General features: G+C 39.0%; 2 protein-coding genes across 2 annotated transcripts; both read left to right on the top strand.

The window, feature by feature from the left end:
- On the top strand, nt 1-5,001 carry LOC139141542 (uncharacterized). The gene is made up of 3 exons (XM_070711135.1): nt 1-2,985; nt 3,650-3,791; nt 4,844-5,001. Exons 1-3 carry the CDS (start codon nt 97-99, stop codon nt 4,999-5,001), a joined length of 3,189 nt encoding a protein of 1,062 aa, XP_070567236.1. The 5' UTR covers nt 1-96.
- A 5,248-nt stretch (nt 5,002-10,249) lies between these two features.
- On the top strand, nt 10,250-22,105 carry LOC139142207 (major facilitator superfamily domain-containing protein 9-like). The gene is made up of 6 exons (XM_070712072.1): nt 10,250-10,345; nt 12,945-13,032; nt 14,818-14,861; nt 15,550-15,679; nt 15,984-16,193; nt 17,159-22,105. The coding sequence occupies exons 1-6, from the start codon at nt 10,283-10,285 to the stop codon at nt 17,854-17,856; spliced, it is 1,233 nt and encodes a 410-aa protein (XP_070568173.1). The 5' UTR covers nt 10,250-10,282; the 3' UTR covers nt 17,857-22,105.
- The last annotated feature ends 320 nt before the right edge of the window (nt 22,106-22,425 follow it).

The raw sequence follows: 22,425 nt of genomic DNA, 5'->3' as shown, positions 1-22,425 counted from the left end.
ATCGAATTCGCTTCGTATTTATTCAAAGTCACTTCTCCTATTTTCATATCTCACTCACACTGATACACAGAAGTCACTGTGGTACCAGTTTTAACTATGACTGACAAGATCCAGGCAGCGCTTTTCAAATTTCCGAACTATGGACGAAGCTTCAACATTGGCGCGCTGGCCGAAGACGACGAAGTCAAGCAAATCTACGAGGACATGAAGGTTGACGGCCGCTTGGCGTTCAATCAGAGCAAAGTTCTGTTCGTTGGCGACGGTCGGGTGGGCAAGACGAGTCTCGTGCGCCTCCTGACGGGGCAAAAATTCCGCGAGGACGAACCGAGTACCGAGGGAATAGAAACTAAGATGTGCGAGACGAAAGTTGTAGACTCAAAATGGCGGGACTGTAAGGCTCCGAACGAAGATCAGTTCGAGAAATGCGCCGCCTGGTGTACGGCTTTATCTGCCATTAAGTCCAGCAGACAAACCCGCAAGTCTTCGGGGGGCAACTTCACGACAGGGTCCGCTGTGAAATTTTCAAAACTCTTGTTGAAATTACTTTTCGCCGGCATATTTCTGCGAACTCTCCTGAAAATCGGACAGTTTAGTCTGGGGTACGGAGTCTTTCAATGGGCCGTTTATTTTTGCCTCGCGATCTCCGGTGCGGATTTCCTGGTCAGTTACCGCCATGGCACAGCCCTGGCCATTCTGATGTATATTTGCAACATTTTCAGTTTTGTCGGAAAGTCATCTAGTATCGAACTCGACGAATCCCTGCACAAAGAATCGGCATATTTTGTCGACTCTTTCTATAAACCACCCATTTTAGTTGGACTGCTTTCAGCGTTGACCTGTTTCACGTTTTGTTTTGCCGCCGGCGTGTCATTTGGCTTCGGTCTCCGGTCGGGGATCGCTTGGGGTTTATGCATGTTGACGCCTCACGAATTACTGTACATGTACGACGACAATCAATCCGAGAAAACGGCGCTAGAATTAGTCGCAATGTCGTCGCTGGAGGCGCTAGTGATATTCGTTGGATTGTGTATCGGTGGTATAGTCTATACGAACAGGTACACCTTGAATAAAGCTCTAAAAAATGTAATTCAGAAAAAAATTTTACTTCCCCTCCTTCCACTCCTAGTCACCGCTTCGGCATCTTTGCTCCCCGTCTACGAAAGCGCCACCACATATCTCCTCTGCGGCATCGTCGCGTGGATGGGTACTTTCTCAGGGATATGCTTTGGAAGGACCAAGAATCTTCAGCTGCGTCTGGGATACCTTCCGAAGCGTCTGGGTGGATTAGCTATCGGACTGGCGTTGGGCCACGTTGTTGGGCTGCGGTTTCAAATTCCGGGGCTGTCCATGCGCTCCTTTTTCGCCTCCGTTCTTCCTTGTCTGACACAACCAATGGTGGAACTGTATATACTTTGGAAAGTGAAACGACTGACAATGCCGGTCGTCCGCGTACGCGAAGCCATCAGGCAACACATTGGAGGGGAAAAACGCCTGGCAACTCGCCTCACTCTCTGGGACTTTGCCGGTCAAGAACTCTACTACTCAACACATCACGTGTTCTTCTCAGGTCCTGCAGTCTACATCATCGTTTTCAATCTCGAAGAAGCGGCGACTAACCGAGAGAAACAGTTAGAAAGGATTTTATTTTGGCTGAACTCGGTTTTCACCCACGCCGAAGTCAAAAACTCGGTTCTCCTTCTGGTCGGCACAAATCGGGACAGCGTGCCCAACGAAGAACGGAATGACGTCATCAGCTATCTGACAGAAGAACTCGGCCAGATCAGAAATATTTCCAGTCGCTTGGCCACGAACTCGGATGGGTCGTTTGTGTTTCAGGTTGAAAATTCAAAGTCCCCGGATGAGGATGCGCACAATCTCCAGAAACGTGTTTTAGAGGAAATAGAGAAGACGGAGTATATTCACGAAAAGTATCCTATCAAAGTGACGCACTTTTCAAAACTGATACGAGAACGGAGAATTCGAGAGCCTGAGGGCGCCCCATTCGAAGCAGATCATATTATAACATCATACGAAAGTTTGAAGGATCTTGTGAAAACGATGTATTCTTTTGATGAAGATGACTTTGAGAAGACACTAGATTACTATCACAAATCTGGTGACATTATATATGCTAAAAAGAACAACATACTGAAAAACTATGTTATCCTCGATCCACATGTGCTGGTCCGCGTTATGAACTTGCTTATTAGCATACCTCCTAAAAGAGAACGACCCTGGAACCTTGCAAATTCGTGGGAAATGATGGAAAATAAGGGTGTTGCCGATAATCATATAATGACATACATTTCAGATTCGGTCGGACTTTCGACTGACATTGTAGTGTCCTTATTGACGGCTTATGATCTTGTCTGTAAGATACCGGGGGAGCCATCTAACGATACCGAGCTGTACATGGTGCCAAGCATTCTGCCGGCGTACAGTGCGAAAGAGGAGGAATTAGCCTGGACGCCAGCTTTGCGGACGACTGAGGGCAGTGACGACGTGTACTATTTGGATTTTGGCGCGTTCCTCCCTAATGTAGTGTTCTCGCAACTTGTAGCTCGCTGCATGACGTCATCACTCAAAACCTCGACGTCATTTCTGAGGAGGCACGTATACCGAGACTTGGCGTGGTTCTCGTTCGACCGACACGTCACATTCACTCTCGAACTTGTCACCCAGGTCCAAGGGGAACAGAATTTGATTAAAGTAGCGGTTCAGAGGGCGTTTGGTACCGATTCAAGGAATTTCCTGAAGTGGCTTCTTGAACAAATCGATGTCATCCGCGGACGAGATTTTGACTGTCTGGAATACACTCTTGGAGTGCTTTGTCCATTCGAAGATCACAGTGACCACGTGGACAGTAAACGTCTTCATATCGTGGAATTGGCGGGTTCTGGAATAAAACTTCATGAGGATTCCCACCTGAAACTTTTATGCGAAGGCAGACGGCAAATGATGTTAGTATATCCGGTGGCAGAATCGGTAAGCTAAATTAGTTTAACCTAACACTGACGCGTATAGATTCTCAATGAGAGCAAAAATGGAAACAACTGTACTCTAACGATTTACGAAATGTAATAGTTGTTGTTCTGTAAATGCAACATGAAAAATTAATACTCATTCATTTCCTGTTATTATTGTCACATGCGTAGCACTGTATTTGAATACCTAGTCGCTAAAATTGATGTGCATAGGTATGTCATACTACATGTTGTAGTTTATTGTTCCTGTACAAACTTTCTTGAACAAATTGGATGAAGAATGTTGGTAAACAAAACATTTTAAGAAAATTCCTTCCTTGTAGTCATATAGGAAAACATCATTTATTAACTTTGTTACAAATTTAAGCATAGTAGGCATGTCTTAGGGAGACATTTGATGTTCAAGTATGAAACAAAAATGTGTGTATGGCGGACATGCGATCAAATCACGGTGATGTGTACGTTGCCTAGTACCAATTTTGAAATCAACAAGGGAAGTGTCTCTCTGCGTTTTAAACCTCAAATCTTTAACATGCAATGAAATAGCCTAGTGGTGGCCATATGGGATCATATCGTAAACACCGCACACCCACTATGACATAGATTTGCAGTTTCCCTGATGTAAACCGAAAGAACTAACACTCATACGTACTTACTCATTGCAGAATGACGTCAATACAGAGTTACCAAGACCGCCAAGTATAACCAGTGACAGCAAGGTATCTGACATACCACCTGCTCTTCATCAAATGATCTGCGATCACATGAATGTTGAACGTATCTATGGTGATTGGCGTTTTCTGGCAGGTAGGTTGAATCAGCCTCTCTCTCTCTCTCTCTCTCTCTCTCTCTCTCTCTCTCTCTCTCTCTCTCTCTCTTTCTCTCTCTCTCTCTCTCTACCTTGGGTGAAGACCACATTCGCCTTCGTCTCTAAATCAGGAACGAAGGGTATGGATTTTGGATATGGGGGCACTAACAGTAATCACTGTCGCTTATTTGTTGATGTTTCCATAATCGCCATCTTCTAAGATTTTTGTTGACTCAAAGAAATTACCAGACAGAGCGCTAATGCTGATGATTGATGCGACAAAATCGACGTCTCTGAAAATTGCTGTTACGTGTGTAAATTATGATTTGAGAACTCGTTTCTATTAATCGGTATTGAGAAACATTGCTGAAAACCAAGCAACAAAACACACCATGGGTCCTAGACTGTCTGTGGGCATATACATATCAAAACACAATAAATTGAAGGAAAAAACATGTCAGTAGTGAGGTGATCACGAAATTGAAGCTATATACTCTGACAGGCTGTTACGTAGATCGTCAGGTGAAAGCAAGGCCTGCCTTGCAGTAACTGCTACAGAGAAAAGCCAAGGGACTTTGGCCAGTATGGGTCCCACCTATAGACAGAACCGACAAAAATATATGCTAATGATAACGACTGTTCTATCAAACTTTAACTAATCATATCATTGCTCGACATTATTTTAGCTCATAATCTATCCTGAGAAGGCATTTCATTTTTCTCTGGTACACAAAATACAACAAAATAACAACGAATTCGTTCCTTCGGAAGGAAATAGTTTCTACTGTTTCACAAATACATCTACCCAAGCAATACTATGTAAATTTTTGAAACATTTACAGGTGAGCTGGGGCATTCAAGTGGGCAAATTCAAGTACTCGATAGAAGTGATAATCCGTGTTCCAGGGTCCTTCAGGAATGGTCAAAATCTAGCGACGCTACAGTCGGGAATCTCATAAAGATCCTACAACGCCAAGCTATGCAGCGAGACGACATCGTGGGAATGATCCAAGAATATCTCGCGCTGGACTCTCGTCAAAAACTCTCGAAGACGGCCGCGTGATTTCAATAGATGGGCAGAAAAGGGGATGGTCACAACGGCGGCGACAACAACAACAACAACAACAACAACAACAACAACAACAACAACAACAACATGAAGAATTGCGGAAACCAAGAAGTCTACTGATTAGAGAAATAGTGCAATAGAGATACTGTGTAATGCGGATGGTGTTGTATGGGTCTCGGCCAAAATCTTTCAGTCCAATTATTTTTCAAACGCATACGAATCCAAGACCCCTGCGATAAATCATAGTCCATAAATTTTGTCAACAAATATAATTAATATACTTGTAGTCTGTCGTAACAGGCTATATAATAATTAAAGGAAGCATATTCATTAATCGATTTACTAATTTAGTCATTGTGGCAAATAATACTGATATCTCGCATTCAATATTTTGCTTTGAAGTTTTACTTGGTACAAATTTACTGTAAACCATAGTTTGTGCGTGTATGCGTACCTACTTACACACACACACACATACATACATACATACATACATACATACGTACACACACACAGACATACATAAATATCATACATACATATATATATATATATATATATATATATATATATATATATATATATATATATATATATATATATATATATATATTTGATATATAAGAGCTTATATATATAAGAGAGCTTCATATGTGTTCAAATGGTTTCGTGATTTAACTGTATACAACATGATAATTATTCAAACAAAGTTTCGCGATTAGAGCGTTTCGATATTTACAATCGACTTTATCTAATTGACGCAGGCTTTGGTAACGGTGCAAAACAATATGTTTACTTCCTTTTCTGTCTTTTAAAGTAATGATGACATTCAGCGACATTTTCCACAGTTTCGTGATATTTATAAAGTGTTCATATTTTGTCAGATTTCTATTTATATATCTATTTATTCAAATTTCTATTTACATATCTATTTAATTCCATTTTCACATCTTTCGAGTTTTAATATTTAATATTTATCTTGTTATTTCTAATAAAGTTTATTAGAATTGTTTACTGTAAACTGTATCAATCGACATTGTTTCATAAAATATGAAATATATTTCAATTTTTTTTGATAAAATTTGTCAAATTACATTGTAGGCTGTGTCAGCCATTACAGTTGTACGCTCTTTTAAGTAAAATTGTGTTATAAATAAAGAAGAGTTTTTTTCACATGAACTTGGAGCATTAGTGAGAAGGTCATAATTTGTTCTTTTGCCTTTATATTTTTGCTTTAGACGACACATACTGTCCAAAGTAAACTACACGTACAAATCAAAATGGCAGCGGTACACCTCTGTAGAACCTCATTGGGAAAATAATCTCCAGTTTCACGAAATCTTTCGGATTCAAAATAAATGTTCCTTCTTAGCAAGGAACCCAAAGGTGCTTTACAAGACAGGCCTGTTAAAGACAGTTTAGATTAGTCTCTGTTACAAGGCGCGTTTCACGATTTCTCTAAGATTTCATTGTAACTCTACGGACGGTTATAATGTCTGTTCGAACATGGCTACACACTGGCTAAATTCAATTACTGAATCCATAATGTCGGTTAGAACATGCTACACACTGGCTAAATTCAATTACTTAATCCATAGGTAGGTGTAGCTGAAACATGTACAGACAGATGTCATCAATTGTTGAATTTGACAGCTTTTGAGTTTCAATATTTAATATTCATCTTGTAATTTGAAACAAAGTTTATTAGAATGGTTTATTGTAGACTGTATCAGTCATACCAGGTCTGAAAATTCGCAAGGTTTTGGAATATTTTAGCAAACCGGATTAAAGACAGCTCTGTCGTTCGACAATCTATGCCTAGTCTCGGTCACCCAGACTGCTCTGCGCGGCTCTCTTCCGGTGGCCAGAACCTGTCGTTTACCTGTGTGTGTGAACAGTGCCGATCCAAGCATGAAATTCATGCCCTGTCAAACAGCAGAGGTCATAGTACCGTATACGTACCTTAAAAGGGTTCGCATGCAAGTTTCCAAAGGGGGCGTGTTTTGTTCATCATCACACTCCGTGAAGACAAGAATAAAAGTATTTTTCAGTCATGAAATGACTAATCATTTCACTGACCAAACGCTTTGAAAAAAAAGCGTATTCCAAAATACCCATTTGAAAGCTGGTGAATAATTTTTCTCAAATGTACAGCCATGCCAGTGTTAATTGACATTGCTTCAAATAATGACGTCATCATGTATCCTCTTTTCCCAAAAGTTATCATACTGCCTTTAGACTGCAATGCCTGCCGGGTAAGCTGGTAAACACAACAATAACAGACTACACTGATGTGTTTAAACAATTTCACTGCTCCATACAATATTGACATGATTGCCATTGTCGTGATATAATCTCTCCGTCTCCTAGATTTTGTAAGTTAGGGGGTTTTTTCATACAAATTTTCTCCTATATTTCTTAAAATAAGGGTGCTTTTTGTTGATAAATCCAAGACGGGGTTGTTTTGAAATTTTGCGGAATAAGCATGGGTACCTAGTTGTCACAGAATGTTACAACCCAATTCTGTACACTTGGTGTCTTAGAGTTGTACCAAATGTTTGCAACAATCGCTTTTCAGACCTGGAATTATTAGTTTGAACCCGATGAAAACAGCTCTCTGCAACTGTTTTTTAGAACCGTCATCTTTTTTTTTCTTTTACTTTTAGTTTGCGAAGGTCTTGGACACAATGTTAAGTTACACAGCTGAGGTTTTATGGCAGCCCTCGCTTTTTCTGAATAATTGGCGTTCCTTTGCCGTTCCAGAAGCGAAAACTTCGAAAATACATAAGCTTGTGAAGATATTCCTCTCAGTTGAATGTGAATCAAGTGTTGCAAAGTAAATACGTGGAAGCAAGTGACCAAGATGGATTTTCAGATTAGCAACTCACTTCCGCGTTCAGATGTATTGGAGCATGTGAATAGCAACAATACAAAACGAAAGCGTCTGAATCACGGCCGTCGGGGAAGTGGCAGTGATGACGTCATCCCTGTACAAATTCCTCGTAACTTTATTTCTGTTCATTCCGAGTTTGCGTCACAAACCGAAGACTTAATTAGTCTTGCTTACATATCAACTGCCAGCGGGGAAACACAGACCACACAGATAATTCCAAGTTGTGTTGGTTAATCACTATGTCGCTGCAGTTCTTTCTACCGTCGGATAGGGCGTATTCCTGTGAGCGAACCCTACTTTCAGTCCGCAAATGAACGTAAACACATCCTTTCTATTACTCTCAGAAACAATGATCCATTAAGGCTTGGATACGTAAACTTCGGGAAACTGCAGAGTGTGAATCGGAAAGGGGTTAGCAAGTTTTGAAACATTATGTCATTAAGGTAGTATGCGCCTCGAAAGTGAAAGACTTAAACTTTTGCTCAAACTTTCCTCAAAGAATATTTCAATCATTCTCTTTCAAAATCAAGAATAAAAATCGGGGGTTGCCATGCAAATTTTGGAACTGGAGAAAAAAATTACTCAAGATTTAAGGAACTTACCGATATTTTAATTCAAAATGGCCGCCATCCCTGTGTTAACTCTATTGAGAAAAAAAATTCCGATTTTCGAAAAACTAATAAGCCGGTGGAAAGTTTTCTTACGCCAAGACCCCCCCCCCCCCAAGTGATGGATCAGAGAAGAATTGAAAAAGTTTGAGAGTCCGAATATCTGTCCCCGAGGCGCGTTCTACCTTAAGGAAGAATTATCAATTATATTCTGAAACAATGTCTGTGGCAAAGACACTCCAGTCGATAACTTTCGGTTTCTTGTTTTTATTTTTAGTATTCCGGTTACTTTATAATCGATCACGGTCAAGTTCCAATAAAAACATGATGACGTAAGTTTCCAAATTAAGGATGAGTAAAATGATAGGAAAATGGGAAAAAAATGTTCGAGAATGAAAGGAAAAGTATGAAATTTTCCTACAGTCGCCACGGTTATTTAGGGAATTATGTTTCCCGAACGTTGACAAATCATGGATAAAAAGAAGGGGATCCACAGTACTGTCTACGGATGAATGCAATCAGCGAGTGTTACGGTTTTTCCGGGCAAATTCCTACGATGAGCCGACAATTCATGTGATCGTAACCAAGTTGTATTTGGGCGAAGGTTTTTGTTCTTGAGATTTGACTTGGTATTGCATGCTCAGTTTGAATTCTGGAGATATTTCTGTAGATATACACTGTGTACAAAAGGGAGTCGTCATTATTTACGTCCTGGGGGGTCGGACGAATCAGAGAAGGGGTCACTCAGAATATTGAAAGCTACAAGGTGGGGGTTGCTCAAAATGAGAAGAGGGAGAAGGGGGACAACTCATTAGGGGGCGTACTGAAACATTTAGTGCAGATATGAAATGATAAAAAAATAATACAAAAGAATGAAAAACACTATACATGTATATTAAAAATGGTACAATTTTATAAATACCTGTTACAATTTGATATATATGTATACAAAGTATACTGACTAGCATTACTAAATGAGTAATTTTTCAGTATTTCCTGACAAAAAATGGTATACTTGTCTGGTCACACATGATAAATAAATAAATAAATAAATAAATAAATAAATAAATAAATAAATAAATAAATAAAATGCATCCTTTGCATATAAATGATTATTTGATAAAGTTTATTCTACTCTTATAAAAGCAGTGTAAACACTGAAAATTTTCTGAACATTGTTTGAAGGTTTAAATAGGAATTTCAGTAAATGAAAAACACGGTGTGTTTGATAAATGGTAAAATATCTACTCGAACGTGAAACATGTAACAAACACAACACAGGACAAAAAAAGATTTCAGGTCATTTGGCAAAAGGACTGGCAGACCATCAGTCAATCGTTTCGCAAGATTCCAAGAAATTCGATGATATACTTAACTGATGAGTACATTTGGCATGTAAAACTGGTTCGGATCGAATCCACTTTCCAGTAGAAAAATTGATACTATATTTTGTTGTGACTTTCAGTTTCATTTCGTTGGTTTCACCTTTTTCAACCGTCAAAAGGCAACTGACGATAATCTAGCTCGGTAAACCAGGATCTGAAATGTCTTTACTATTACTGTATCCTTATGAAATACATGATGTATTGATATTTAACTTTTCCAGGAAGGGGGTCAGTCAAACTTTTTGTGTTAGAGAGGGGTCTGATGTTGAGCTTATTCCTCTCGAGGCCCCCGGCCGTAAATAATGACGGCTCCCTAATGTGTGTGCCGCGATTTTCATACAGCAAGAAATAGCAAATACAAAGTCAGTAAGTTCAATTATAGACCTTTGCGGGGCTTGTAAAGTGCTAAGCAGAATCCGTTTCCGCATGTGTCTCGCTCGCGGGTGTTGAGCTGGCATCGCTGAGAGTGAGTGCGCCCTCAAAGGTCAATAACGGTAATCCGGAAGTTGTTAGTACAGTACTGCTTGGAGAAACGATGGCTGCCACAACAGTGAACCGGCGGAGGCTAACATACATTTTGTATGCTGTTAGTTTCTTGGTAAGTAACAACAGTGTTGGCATGCCTGAAATTTCGTTCGATAATGTGTCCTTCGACCGCCCATATCTGCCCCTCCGTTGGCGACATGTGTGCTTCGCAGACAAGCGTTGGCGATGGAACGCCAAACAGGGAGGAGATATGTCCGTCGTCTGCAGCTCTGCAGAGTTGCTACTGGTACAATCATCGTTTTGTATGACGTGTCACTAACGACGCGATGCTTCATAGTTCGTTACTTTGCGTGCAGGGTAAAGTGTTTTAACTTAAGCTTGAATCGTTGAAGGAACCTGCCTAATGTCGGTTCATAAATTAGGGAGTCGAGTCTAGGAGCACTCATTCGAAAACCGAGCTTGATTTAAGCTGTGAACAGGTGTGTAGTTTGTGAACAACCAAATATAACCAATCACACATTTAGGTCGAGAAAAAGTTGTAAATGTCAGACCAGCGCACATTATGAATACGAAAAAATGAAATATTGTCAATATGTAATTATGTCATAGATATTTGGCTTTTCAGACAATCTTCTCGCAACAATGAAAGCCATTAATAGGCAAATGTGCACTTCCTAGCATCATATATCCAGGCCACGGTCACAGGTCAGTCTTCTTGTAACCTGCGCGTTTTTCGACCCCATAGGTCAGATTTATTTAAATGCAAATAGAGGATTAGAGCACAGTCGCTCGAGAGCTATTCAGCTCTGGGACTATTCGCCCCATAGACGAGTATACAGAAGCGAGAAATACCCCAAGTCAGGAAATGAAATGGCTATTTCGTATAGGGATTGTGCCACCATGTCATCTTCGACGTTCGATTTTACCGTGAAAAGTAGCAAGTTCATCTATCATGTAACCGTCGACCGTTCCCTATCATTCTCAAAATTCATACCTGGTACTTGATTTGCTTCACAAACGCTCGTTTCGTGTGATTTTCGGCCGAATTCGACGGACACGTCGCTAAAACATAAGCGTGAGCAACATTCCGGTCACCTCACAGTGGACGTTGGGCACCTCCACTTTACTGACGTTAGCGCCGCGTACCCATGAGGGGTGACTGGAAGGTTGTTCATGCCTTATGTTTTGGCGACGTGTCTTCTGAACTGGGCTGAAAATCACACGAAAATTCATACCTGATACTTCATCTGCTTACAAAATGCTCATTTCCTGTGATTTTCGGCCGAGTTCGAGAGACACCTGGCCAAAACATAAGCGTGAGCAACATTCCAGTCATCCCTCATGGGTAGGCGGCGCCAACGTCAGTAAAGTGGAGGTACCCAAGAGGTGACCGGAATGTTGCTCACCCCCAGGTTTTGGCGAGGTGTCCGTCGAATTCGGCCGAAAATCACACGAAACAAGCGTTTTTGAATCAGATAAAGTATCAGGTATGAACTTTTAGAATGATAGGGAACGATCGACGGTTGCATGATAGATGAACTTGCTAATTTTCACAGTGAAATCGGACACGGAATAATACATGGCGCGGTTTTTATAGCCATTCTGTTTCCTGACTTGGGGTATTTCTCGCTTCTGTATACTCGTCTATGGGGCGAATAGTCCCAGAGTTGAATAGCTCTCGAGCGACTGGGATTAGAGTATCCAGTATGATTACGTGTCATTTAGGTACACAGTGTACAGGGAAATCTTAGATAGGTAGTTGTTTGTCTCTGTACGTGAACTTTTGACCCCTTGACCCGTGGCATTGTACTAAATCATGCATATGTTGTATTGTTGTCGCATTTGAGTGTAGGAAAATTGAAAAATTAAAGTTTTCCTAGTGCTCTTCTTTGAATTTCTCATATTGATAGTGATGAGAAAAAGGTCATAGTATATGTTTATTGACTGACTGCTTATTCCTGTTCAAAATCATGTGGACGATTTTAATATAAGGATGTTTTGACTTTAAGTGTCAACATTTAGCAATGCTCACTCACCAGTTCGCTGGTACAGCTTGAGCTGAGTCTAATTGTAAAGTGCCTAACCAACTACTTGAGGAAAGTGAAATAAAATGAAGGACTTTGTAACAATCTGTTTGTCCCCATATCCCCAGTGGGTGATCCCAGCCACCCTACTGAAAATAATGATATTTTGTTAGCCATGTCATTTAAGGTAGAATGCGCCTCGAAAGTGAAAGTCGTAAACTTTTGTTCAAACTTTCCTCAATGAAGCTTTCAACCATTCTCTTACCAAATCAAAAATAAAAATCAGCAGTCACTGTGCAAAATTTGGTATTAAACAAGCAAATTACCTGAGATTTTCCGATATTTGAAATTCAAAATGGACGCCATCTTTTATTAACGCTGTAGGGAAAAATAAAATTTTCGAATTTCGAAAAACTAAGCTGATGAATAGTTTTCTTGGTCCAAAAGATTTAAAATGAACCCCCACAAGTGGTAGATCAGAAAAGAATTATAAAAGTTTGAGAATATTATCTGTCCCCGAGACGCGTTCTACCTCAAGGTATATTTGTAGATAACTTTGTTGGCAGATTTGAGAGTTAAATTGTGAGCTTGGTTTCCCATCTGCAGTTCTATCTGTAAACGAAGACAGTGTGATTGCTAAAAAAATCGCCCAATTTTTAAAAATATTTATACATTGTTGACCCGCAGGATCTTCTTGGTGTTGCTATGATTGTGCCGCTTATACCACGGCATATAAAGCAATTTGGTGCGTCACCTACAGTCATTGGATTAGTCGGTAAGTATGTAAATATAAAACCGCCAAAATACTTGAATGTCATAGAACAGTTCTTTAATTGGACTTGTCATGAATGGAGGTACAGTGAATATAGCAAACATAGAGAGAACAGAAGATTTGACTCTGTAGTTTCCAATCTGTTTGCCCACCAGAATGCTTCCTAAACCTCAGAAATAATCGTGTTGTCATCCCTTGGTCCCCTTTCTCCTGCATGTAAGTCAAACCACTCAATTGAAAAGAATAGGGCTGTAACAAATTGGCGTGTTGAACGGGTGATATAAAATCCCTCAGCCTGATTCACTGTATGTAATGCAGGTGACTTTCAGCACAATGAACTGTCATGCTGTTGTATACCCATTTACTGTGAATGCTGCTGTGTCCGGTATTTGGAAGGCATGAGTAAAATCCATGGCAGTTGTGTATGTGCATAGAGACATGCTGCAAAGGACAAGATTATTATGTGATAAAGCAGGACAGCAAGGTTAAAAAAAAGTTATCAGGCATGATCATTATCAGCTGGTCTTTGCACTTTGATTGTTTGGTTTATGCTGTTGGAACTTTGCTTTATAGTAATTTCATTCATATGCGTGTCATATACATGTAGTCAGAAGGTCGTGCTGAAGAAAAAGCATAGGTTTCAACTCAGATGGTTATTTTTTTCAGCATCTTTGTGATATTCCTCAGTGTAATGTTGTAGTGTCATTGACTTGACACAAAGATTTGTTTAGTTTTGAATACCTGATTTGTACATAATGTATAGACTACTTCAGAAAATTTTATATTACTGACACTGGTCTCATATCAAGCTGTGTATCTGTTCATACATTGTAAATGTACTAACGAAAGATAAATTATACATACGCCTTTAAGATTTATTGTGACTCTGTTTGTTCGGTCAGATTACTGATAGTGCCTTGACAGCCAACACAAGCCACTTTGCTCCAGAAAGAGTTATTTTTTCATGAAAGACTCCAGGATAACTGCATTGAGAAAATACCATAAGGCATTCCTGGTGTGTTCACAGAGATGTTTGCCAAGATTTTGTAATGTGTTATTTCACGGCTGAAAAATCTGATTTTTACTTGAGGTCAGTATGTAGAGCTGACCCCGTGTATTGTTGAAGTCAAAGTTTAAAGGTCGGTGCCTGTGGGCAGGCTTTTACAATGGCTGATGTATGGCTTCAATGTGACAACTCAACAATGGCAATGTTACTGTCCCTCAAGTTAGGGCATGCCTCGTATTGTTGTACTTGGAGTGCATGTCAACACTGAGACTCAGAGAGTAGGTCAACAATAATTATCATGTAATCACGTCTAATTTAATACATAACTTATTCCATTATGACTGCGTTTAGCCAAATCTTATCTTCCATTGTATGCATTGTAACTGCTAAAATATCACATTTTATATTCCAGTTTGACTATTCTGAACCACACTTTCCAAGAAATTATTTCATATCTAGGCCACTCCTTTTTCCTTCTTGCTCGTTAATTATTTAATGTTGTCAGAATTCTCAGATGATAATTTTCAGACCTCACTTGAGTTGCTTTCCTTACTGAAGCCAGTAGATCAGGGAATTCAGTTGTGTGAGAGCGCTCCAGCACCTGTGACCCAACCTGAAAGATCGCGGAGCACATACTGACACAAATCTTTCAACCAACTAAGTGTGTCTGTATCATAATCTAAACAAAGTAGTTCTCTCTTCTCAAATGTAAATGAGATGTACTCATAGTAACAATTGAAACAAAAAAAGTATGATTCATTCCTTCAGTTTTCTATTTCCAGGTTCTTTGTACGGAGGTATTCAGTTATTTTCAAGTCCAATTGTTGTAAGTACATATAATGTTGGCTCTGAAATGATAATCACTTGGCGCGTTCCAGAGCTATTTTTAAGGTTATTCAAGTACCTAAGGCTTTTGTAAAGTTCAGTGCTCTTTCAAAGTTTACAAAGATGAAATAAAATTTCACAGTGTCGATGCTGTTAGAAGTCCATACAAAGTTCACAAAGTGAAGATTAGATGTCCTGATTTTTCTGATATAATCTTTTGTCTTGAAGGATTTGAAAGTCAAGTGTTTCATAACTGACGCTTTTCAATAGTATTGAGTGTCATCGCTGGTTTGTTTCTAAATATAGCAATGCACGTGCAAAATTTGCTGCTGCCAACATTAAATGGAAAAAATTTTGTCGTTTTACACTTTTTCTTTATTATTTCAGCTCGTTGTCAGATCCTTTTACATGTGATTTTTATGGCTTAACCCTTTTCACCACCATGGTTTGTCCCAAATCCATTGTTTTCTATGGTAAAGTTGGACCTGTATACAGGGAACTGGGGGTGAAAGGGTTAAAGTTAAATCAGAATATCTGTAGTAACAAGAACCACTTTCCCTGCTCCTGTTTTGGATCTTTTTTGCCTTTTAATGATTGACCTCTGGCATCATCAAGTGTAAAGCCTAAATATATCTCATGATTGACCTCTGACATCATAAAGTTATAAACCCTATATGGTATCTCATCAGGGTAAATGGAGTGATGTAGTCGGCAGGAGGTGGTCGACTCTTTGGTGTTTTTTCCTCTCAGCCGTGGGCTATGCAGTACTAGGATTTTCAGAAACTCTTTTTATCTTAATAGTATCACGAATACTTTCAGGTAGGTATTTTCTACATCATTAATGCCCAGCTTGGCCATGGAAAGGGAGGCTGTTTCTCATAGTCACTTATACTGTTGCCATGCCATGAAACTTTAGCGAAAAATAGTACAGTGATACAAGAGGCAATTGTTGGCAAAATACCTGGAATTTCATTCAGGGAACGTTTAACATTGATAAAAGGTATTAATGAATGGATAAAGCATTGAAAAATGAGTCATAATGGTATACTTTTTAAAGATGTCGTAATATCATATCATAATTGATACTTCATCTAACAGTTAAGATTTTGACTTTGATTTGCAGGTTTATTCAAACACACGATGTCACTTTCCAAAGCGTATGTGACAGACATCACACCCAAGGAGGAACGTCCATCTATCTACGGCAGACTCAATGCAATATCAGGAATCGGTTTCATAATAGGACCCATGCTGGGAGGCCACATTGCAGAAACAGAAAACGGTTTTATGAGGGTGTGCATCTGTACAGCGTCGGCGTTGTTCCTAAGTTGGGGTAAGAGCTTCAGTCGCCTTTGCCAGTGTTAACTGCAAGATTCTCCCCAAAATAGCTGTGGAGATTTGAATTATGGCTGTAAAATGCGTAGGTCGGTTTTCACAAAGACCTGCTGCAGCTTTTTAGTATATTCACAGTGCCTGCATTATAGTTTAATATCACAAGTATATTCTAAGTCATCCATTGCATCATCCCGTGTTAGGTCTTCCTTCTGCATTCTTGGACACATGTTTTGGGTCTTCTGTGAGAGGTACCGTCTTTGCACCAAGTTCAATGGCAGGGACAGCTGATATCTTCATACATATTGTATTGCTCCAGCATATTGATGGCATCAATAAAATGATCTGATTGGTCGACACATGAAAATAACCGTGCTATATTCATGATATTGCATGGTTGTAACATGCACAAGCTCTCAGCTGGAAAAACATTCCTATTTTGACATTCACACTAGAACTTCAATAGCTGTTATGATATAATAGTGATAAACCACCCCAGCAACAGGTATACCACTCAGTTTTGACTAGTTCACAACATATATGCACTTGCTATAGCTTGTGTACATGTGTCGTACGCGTGAACTCGTCAAAATCTCATGGTATACCGTCGCTTGGTGTGGTTTATTGCTTAATTATGCAACTTCAACATTTTGGAACCTCATTTTGCCCTGAGCTTTATTTCAATTTTCAATTACAAATGGGAAATGTTATAAATTCTCAAGTAAAAAGTCCAAAGCAGGATTCAGTGTATTCAGGTTCAAAATGTACAATGTATTATTTTCAACATGTAGATTGTGCAGGTTGGTCTGGCAATCTACTTCTGCCAAGGTAGCATGGATATCATTGGTGACTACGATATATAATCAGCCCTGTGAACAGTTGACCTGACCCCCTCATGATCATTTGACCTTTGTGTGTAGTGGTATCATTTCTCTGCTAATAGTTGCTTTCTATGTCTATTTTCAGTCATCATGTGGTATTTCATCAAACCTGTTCAAAGTGATGAGATTAAGAGGACTGAATCGGAGAGGAGATTTGCCCTTGAAGATCTGAACCTCAATCCGTTGACCTTTTTCAGGACCTTCAAACACATTCTTGTCGGACAGCTAGATCTCTTCACGATACGATTTCTGCTGGGTTTTGCCAGTCTTATATACAGGAGTAACTTTACCTTGATGCTGGAGAATGAATACGGCACTGGTCCGAAAATGAACGGCTATATCATCTCTTTCGGGAGTACAGCTGGGGTCATCTGTGGTTTGTTTACAGGAAGGGTGGTTCAGTACTACCAAAGTGAAGCCAAACTTTTATTACATTCCACTATTTTGCAACTCCTAACAATTTTAGCCTTGGCCTTCGCCCCGAGTGTTTGGGTCATCATGGTCTTGCAAGCGCCGCTGTCATTCGCTAACAGCCTGACACGTGTCTGCTGCACAGATTTGTGTGTGAAGCGAAGCAGGCCCACTGAAGTTGGGGCTGCGCTGGGCCTGAGCCAGTCAGTCATGTCCATTGCAAGAATGCTCACCCCCGCCATAGGGGGCGTCCTTCAGGAGTTCAGTTACCATGCACCATGCATTGTCGCCGCCAATTTTGCACTGGCAGCAGTCGTAACAATGGTGATATTTCCTCAAGACACAGTTCCCACAAAGAAGAAAGAACAATAAGAATGTGGTGGAAGTTGACATTCATTCCAAAAATAATCTGAGGCCTTTGAAAATATTAATTAAAGACATTTACCAAATCTTTATCAATTTTAACAAATCCAAGATAGTTGCGACAAGTAGTATAAATTGCTGTAATGTGGATGAAATTTTAATGACATTTTTCTCTTAATCTTCCTGAACTCTATTGAAATACAAAATATTGGGCCTTGAAGACACAACCTATGGTGTACACTGCTCAATATTGTTGTTGACTTTTGAATGATAATGCTTACTAGAATTCATTAGCCAACAGTAACACTTAAAATTACATTCATAAAGACGTGGGGGACAAGTTGAAAACCAAACACTGTAACGTTTATTTGAAGGCTAGAACAAGAGACTATATTTAAAGGTAGAATGTTCCTCAAAGTGAAAGACTTAAACTTTTGCTCAAACTTTCCTCAAGGAACATTCTACCAATTCTCTTTCAAAATCAAGTATAAAAATTGGGGTCACCGTGCAAATTTGGTACCAGAGAAACAAATTGCCCAAGATTTACCGATATTTGAAATTCAAAATGGCCGCCATCCCTGTGTTAACTCTATGGAGGAAAACACAATTTTCGATTTTTGAAAAACTAAGATGGTTAAAGTTTTCTAATACCAAGAGCTTTAAAATGAGCCCCCACAAGTGGTATATCAGAAAAGAATCGTAATAGTTTGAGAGTTTGAATATCTGTCGCCGAGGTGCATTTTACCATAACCCCTTTGAGTGCCATAATTTTTCCAACCAAAATTTTACTGCCACATTTTACCAATTTTTATGAATTTTTCTGAAATTTTTTGATAATTTTGGACCAAATGGACATCATATTTCATTGGCTACTGTTTTTTATCAAAATTTTGGCAGAAATCTGTGAAAAATTGACAAGAGTATATTTTACAAGGGCAACAAAAATTGACGTTGGCGCTCAAAGGGTTAAACAAAATAGTCATGGAAAATACCTCAAGTGTTACAGTTAACAGGAGTTCATAATGTACACTTCCTACCTCTTGATGAAACCACACCATTGAAAACGATAGGTTTATACAGATGCTTTGTACAGGAATGTATGAGGAGTATGCCCTTGGCAGTATTTTTTTCTAACTCAGCTTTGCCTCTGCAATTGAAGTACACTGTTCTGAAGCCAGCCATGCCATATGTCGATCCTGACAGAATACTTCAGAAAACAAAAACCCAGGCACAACTAAAACCTTGTATCAAACTTGTATTCCCAAAGTTTTAAAAATATCTGACTAAAGCAGTTCAGTTCTAGCCGGTAATACTGCCTCGTAACAGAGGAGAGTACCCCAAAGGATTGATAATACATGTGACCTCTGACCCATGTTCCATTTACTGATTTCCATATTCAGACATGACTTGTATCAAGTTTATTTTATCCCCCAGGTCAAACAATTTTATAGTTTTATCACTTTCTTTTTCTTTTACTGACAACTCATAAAGGCCACAGGATTTTATGATTTTTACGTCGTGAGGGTTCTCCCATGTCCAACAAGCTTTGATCTTGTTTTTTGAAATGATGTGCAAGAGGGTGCTGCCAAAAGTTTCACAGAATATTTTCGAGCGTTTTATGATAACAGAACCGAGCAATTTATGCCGCTGTCAATGTATATTGTTATAAAGACAAAACCGTAATTTTTTTACGGTATCTTTGTGAAATTATTATTTGACATCACATTTCCTCCTCACCTGGGATGAAATAGTTAAAAATGCCATGACATTTCTGCATATTGTACATTGAGGATTCCTAGATTGACACAATCCATTTTATCACATGTTAAGGACATGTTCAGGTTCAGGGCCTGTCAAGTTTATATGTAAAGCTGTGTTACATGAACAACGCGAATCAAAACATATCACTTTCCGGTTATATACACCTCTAAACTGAAAGTTTTAACTTTCTCTTAAAAGAAGTGGTCATCCCGTACATTTGGGACCCATACAATGGGTCTGTTGCTATGCACAACATGTCCCAATATCCATTGGGCATATCCAAAATTTTAAAATTTCGACTGTACCGACACTGGTGACTGTGCCAGAAGCAGCTTCATACAAGCAAAGGGACACATCGAAGTTTATTTGGCAAAGTCTTGCAGCGATTTGAAAGTTAGAAAACTGATGAACAATGAACATGCATTTGGCATTCATCACCAGTCTGGGAAGAGGCAACATTTATGAACAAGACAGTCATGTAGCTGCAGACTGGACTACATGAACCTCCTCCCTTTAAAGCTTTCCTGACAGAACTTTAAACCTTTGCCTTTCATTAACGAGAATAAAAATCAGGGGTCACTGTGAAACTTTAGAATTTGAGAAACAAATTACCTTAACTTAACTGATATTTGAATTTGAAAATACTCACAATAATGTGTCGTATTGCTGTTTGGAAACATTGAATTAAGAATTTTCACAAAAGCAAGACACTGTAAGCTATATGTACTATTCAAAATGAGTCTAAACCAGCAGCTGATCAGTGAATTATCATTAACTTTTTAGAGACTAAATATCAGTTCCAAAGGGGTATTCCACCTTATTCGATCATGTAACTGTTTAATTTGCCTCTCCACATATCTTATGATCAATGCACAGTCGCCAGTTTTCTAAAATTCCGCTGTGGGCGTACACGCCCCATAGACGTGTGTACACACAGCTGAGAAGCATATTCTTCTGAGGTGTATGTACACATTTTATGGGGGCGTACACACACAGCAGAATTTTAGAAAACTGGCGACTGTGATCAGTGTTACATATGTAGAGTATCTGTGATCCAGCTGAGTAGAACACCATCATTTTGCTTCAGTCTTGCTTGATAAAATACATATAACCTCCCACAGCTCAACAATCAGCAAATTTGTAACTCTGTAAAGATATTGAATTCGGCTATTTTCTCATAATTTTTCAAAATCATTCCTAGAATATGAACGATACCAGTGACTGGTAAGATGAAGAGTCAACTGGGTCCTCTATATGTGACCTGATAGATAGTTTTACAAACAGCGCCCTCTATAACTAGGTTCGATTGCCCCTTGACAGCTCCTCAGACCAGAGATCAGTAAGAAAAAAAACTTGATGCAAAGGTGTTTGCAATTTTAATTTTCATCAACTGTAGACTTTTTCCCACACATGTACGTAGAGCTTTGTGCCTTGTAACACCATTCACGTAACTGGAATTCGGTTAAACCTAGTGGTTGTGTAATGTAATGATAAAATGCCACAATTAAGATTTGCATTAGTCAGTGGTTATTTGGCACCATAGTTGGAACACGCGCATGAAAAACAAAACTTCATGAGCTTCATTAGCTCAGTCTCAATTATTATGTACAAATTTGCACTAACTTCACGCCTCAGAAACGCCATGCAAACTGAATATATGTGTAAGCCACGATCACTGTCCAGAGTTTTCTGAAGTGTTAGATTTTCAAAACTCTGTCAGCTGTTAAAAACTTTGCACAACCTGTTTCAGCAAATTGAGGGAGATTAAGTCATAAATTTTGTCATTGAATTTTCACACTGCCTAAATTTTGTTTACCAGGGTCAAAGGCAATATTGTTTTGTTTGTCATGCTCTTGTTTTTTAATTATCCTCTGTCCCCTAAAGTGACGGCTACGCTTTGTGTACAATCTTGATGCAGTTAGCCAACCTTTTTCAAAAAAGAAATATTTCTGTATGTTCTTGCTAATGGACATTTCTCAGCAGACCAATCCCAAATGTCAATACTGTTCCTTCTGTCTGTTTTGGACTCTTTGTTTTGGTTGAGTCACATTATTTTTCATTATGGAAATTGGACCCTTGTACGTTGAATTGGGATGAAATGATGAGAAGTGGTATTTCTTATGTCATTTCTTTGACAAAAATCAAAGCATATTCTTCCAGATGAGCAATTCACGTAGTCTTAACTACTAAATCAATATAGCAAAAGATTTTATGAAATCATCGTTGAAATATGGAAACTTAGAATCATCATGAAATATGGAAATGAAATTTTACTTAAAGTATAAGGCCCAAAAAAATCGTTTCTGGTCACCGCGTGTGTCCTTTCACAACCTGCGCGTCATGGCATTTTTAGGGGATTACATACTCATCAGTACAGCTATCCTTGATATCCCTGTTTGCATGTCCAAAAATGCTAAAAAGAAAACGGAAGTATTATGCAGCCAGTGATAAAAGACAATAACTGTTGCATCAATAGTTCTAAACCAGCATTGTTTGGAATAAAAAAAGAAAGTGAAAAAAAAGGAAAAAGAAAATCATGCCGCCCCATCACTTTTGCTGAATGTCAAGGACCAGAAACATTTTTTTTGGCCTAATATAATGTTTGAAATATCAGAAAATCAACACATTGTCTGATATTCATTGACAACGTGTCGATTATATTTATTTTATATTTCAGGAAATTGACTACTTCCATACAGGAAGTATGATTTAACTCTTACAATTTATTTTACAAATTGTAAGTCGGCCAAGTACCTTGATATCAGAAAGTCAAATGGAAATTTCCATACAGACAGTGTACAAGTCAATAATTATTTG

The sequence above is a fragment of the Ptychodera flava genome, chromosome 10 (genome assembly GCF_041260155.1).
Source record: "Ptychodera flava strain L36383 chromosome 10, AS_Pfla_20210202, whole genome shotgun sequence".
Taxonomy (NCBI): Eukaryota; Metazoa; Hemichordata; class Enteropneusta; family Ptychoderidae; genus Ptychodera; species Ptychodera flava.
This window is presented reverse-complemented; position numbering and strand designations above follow the sequence as displayed.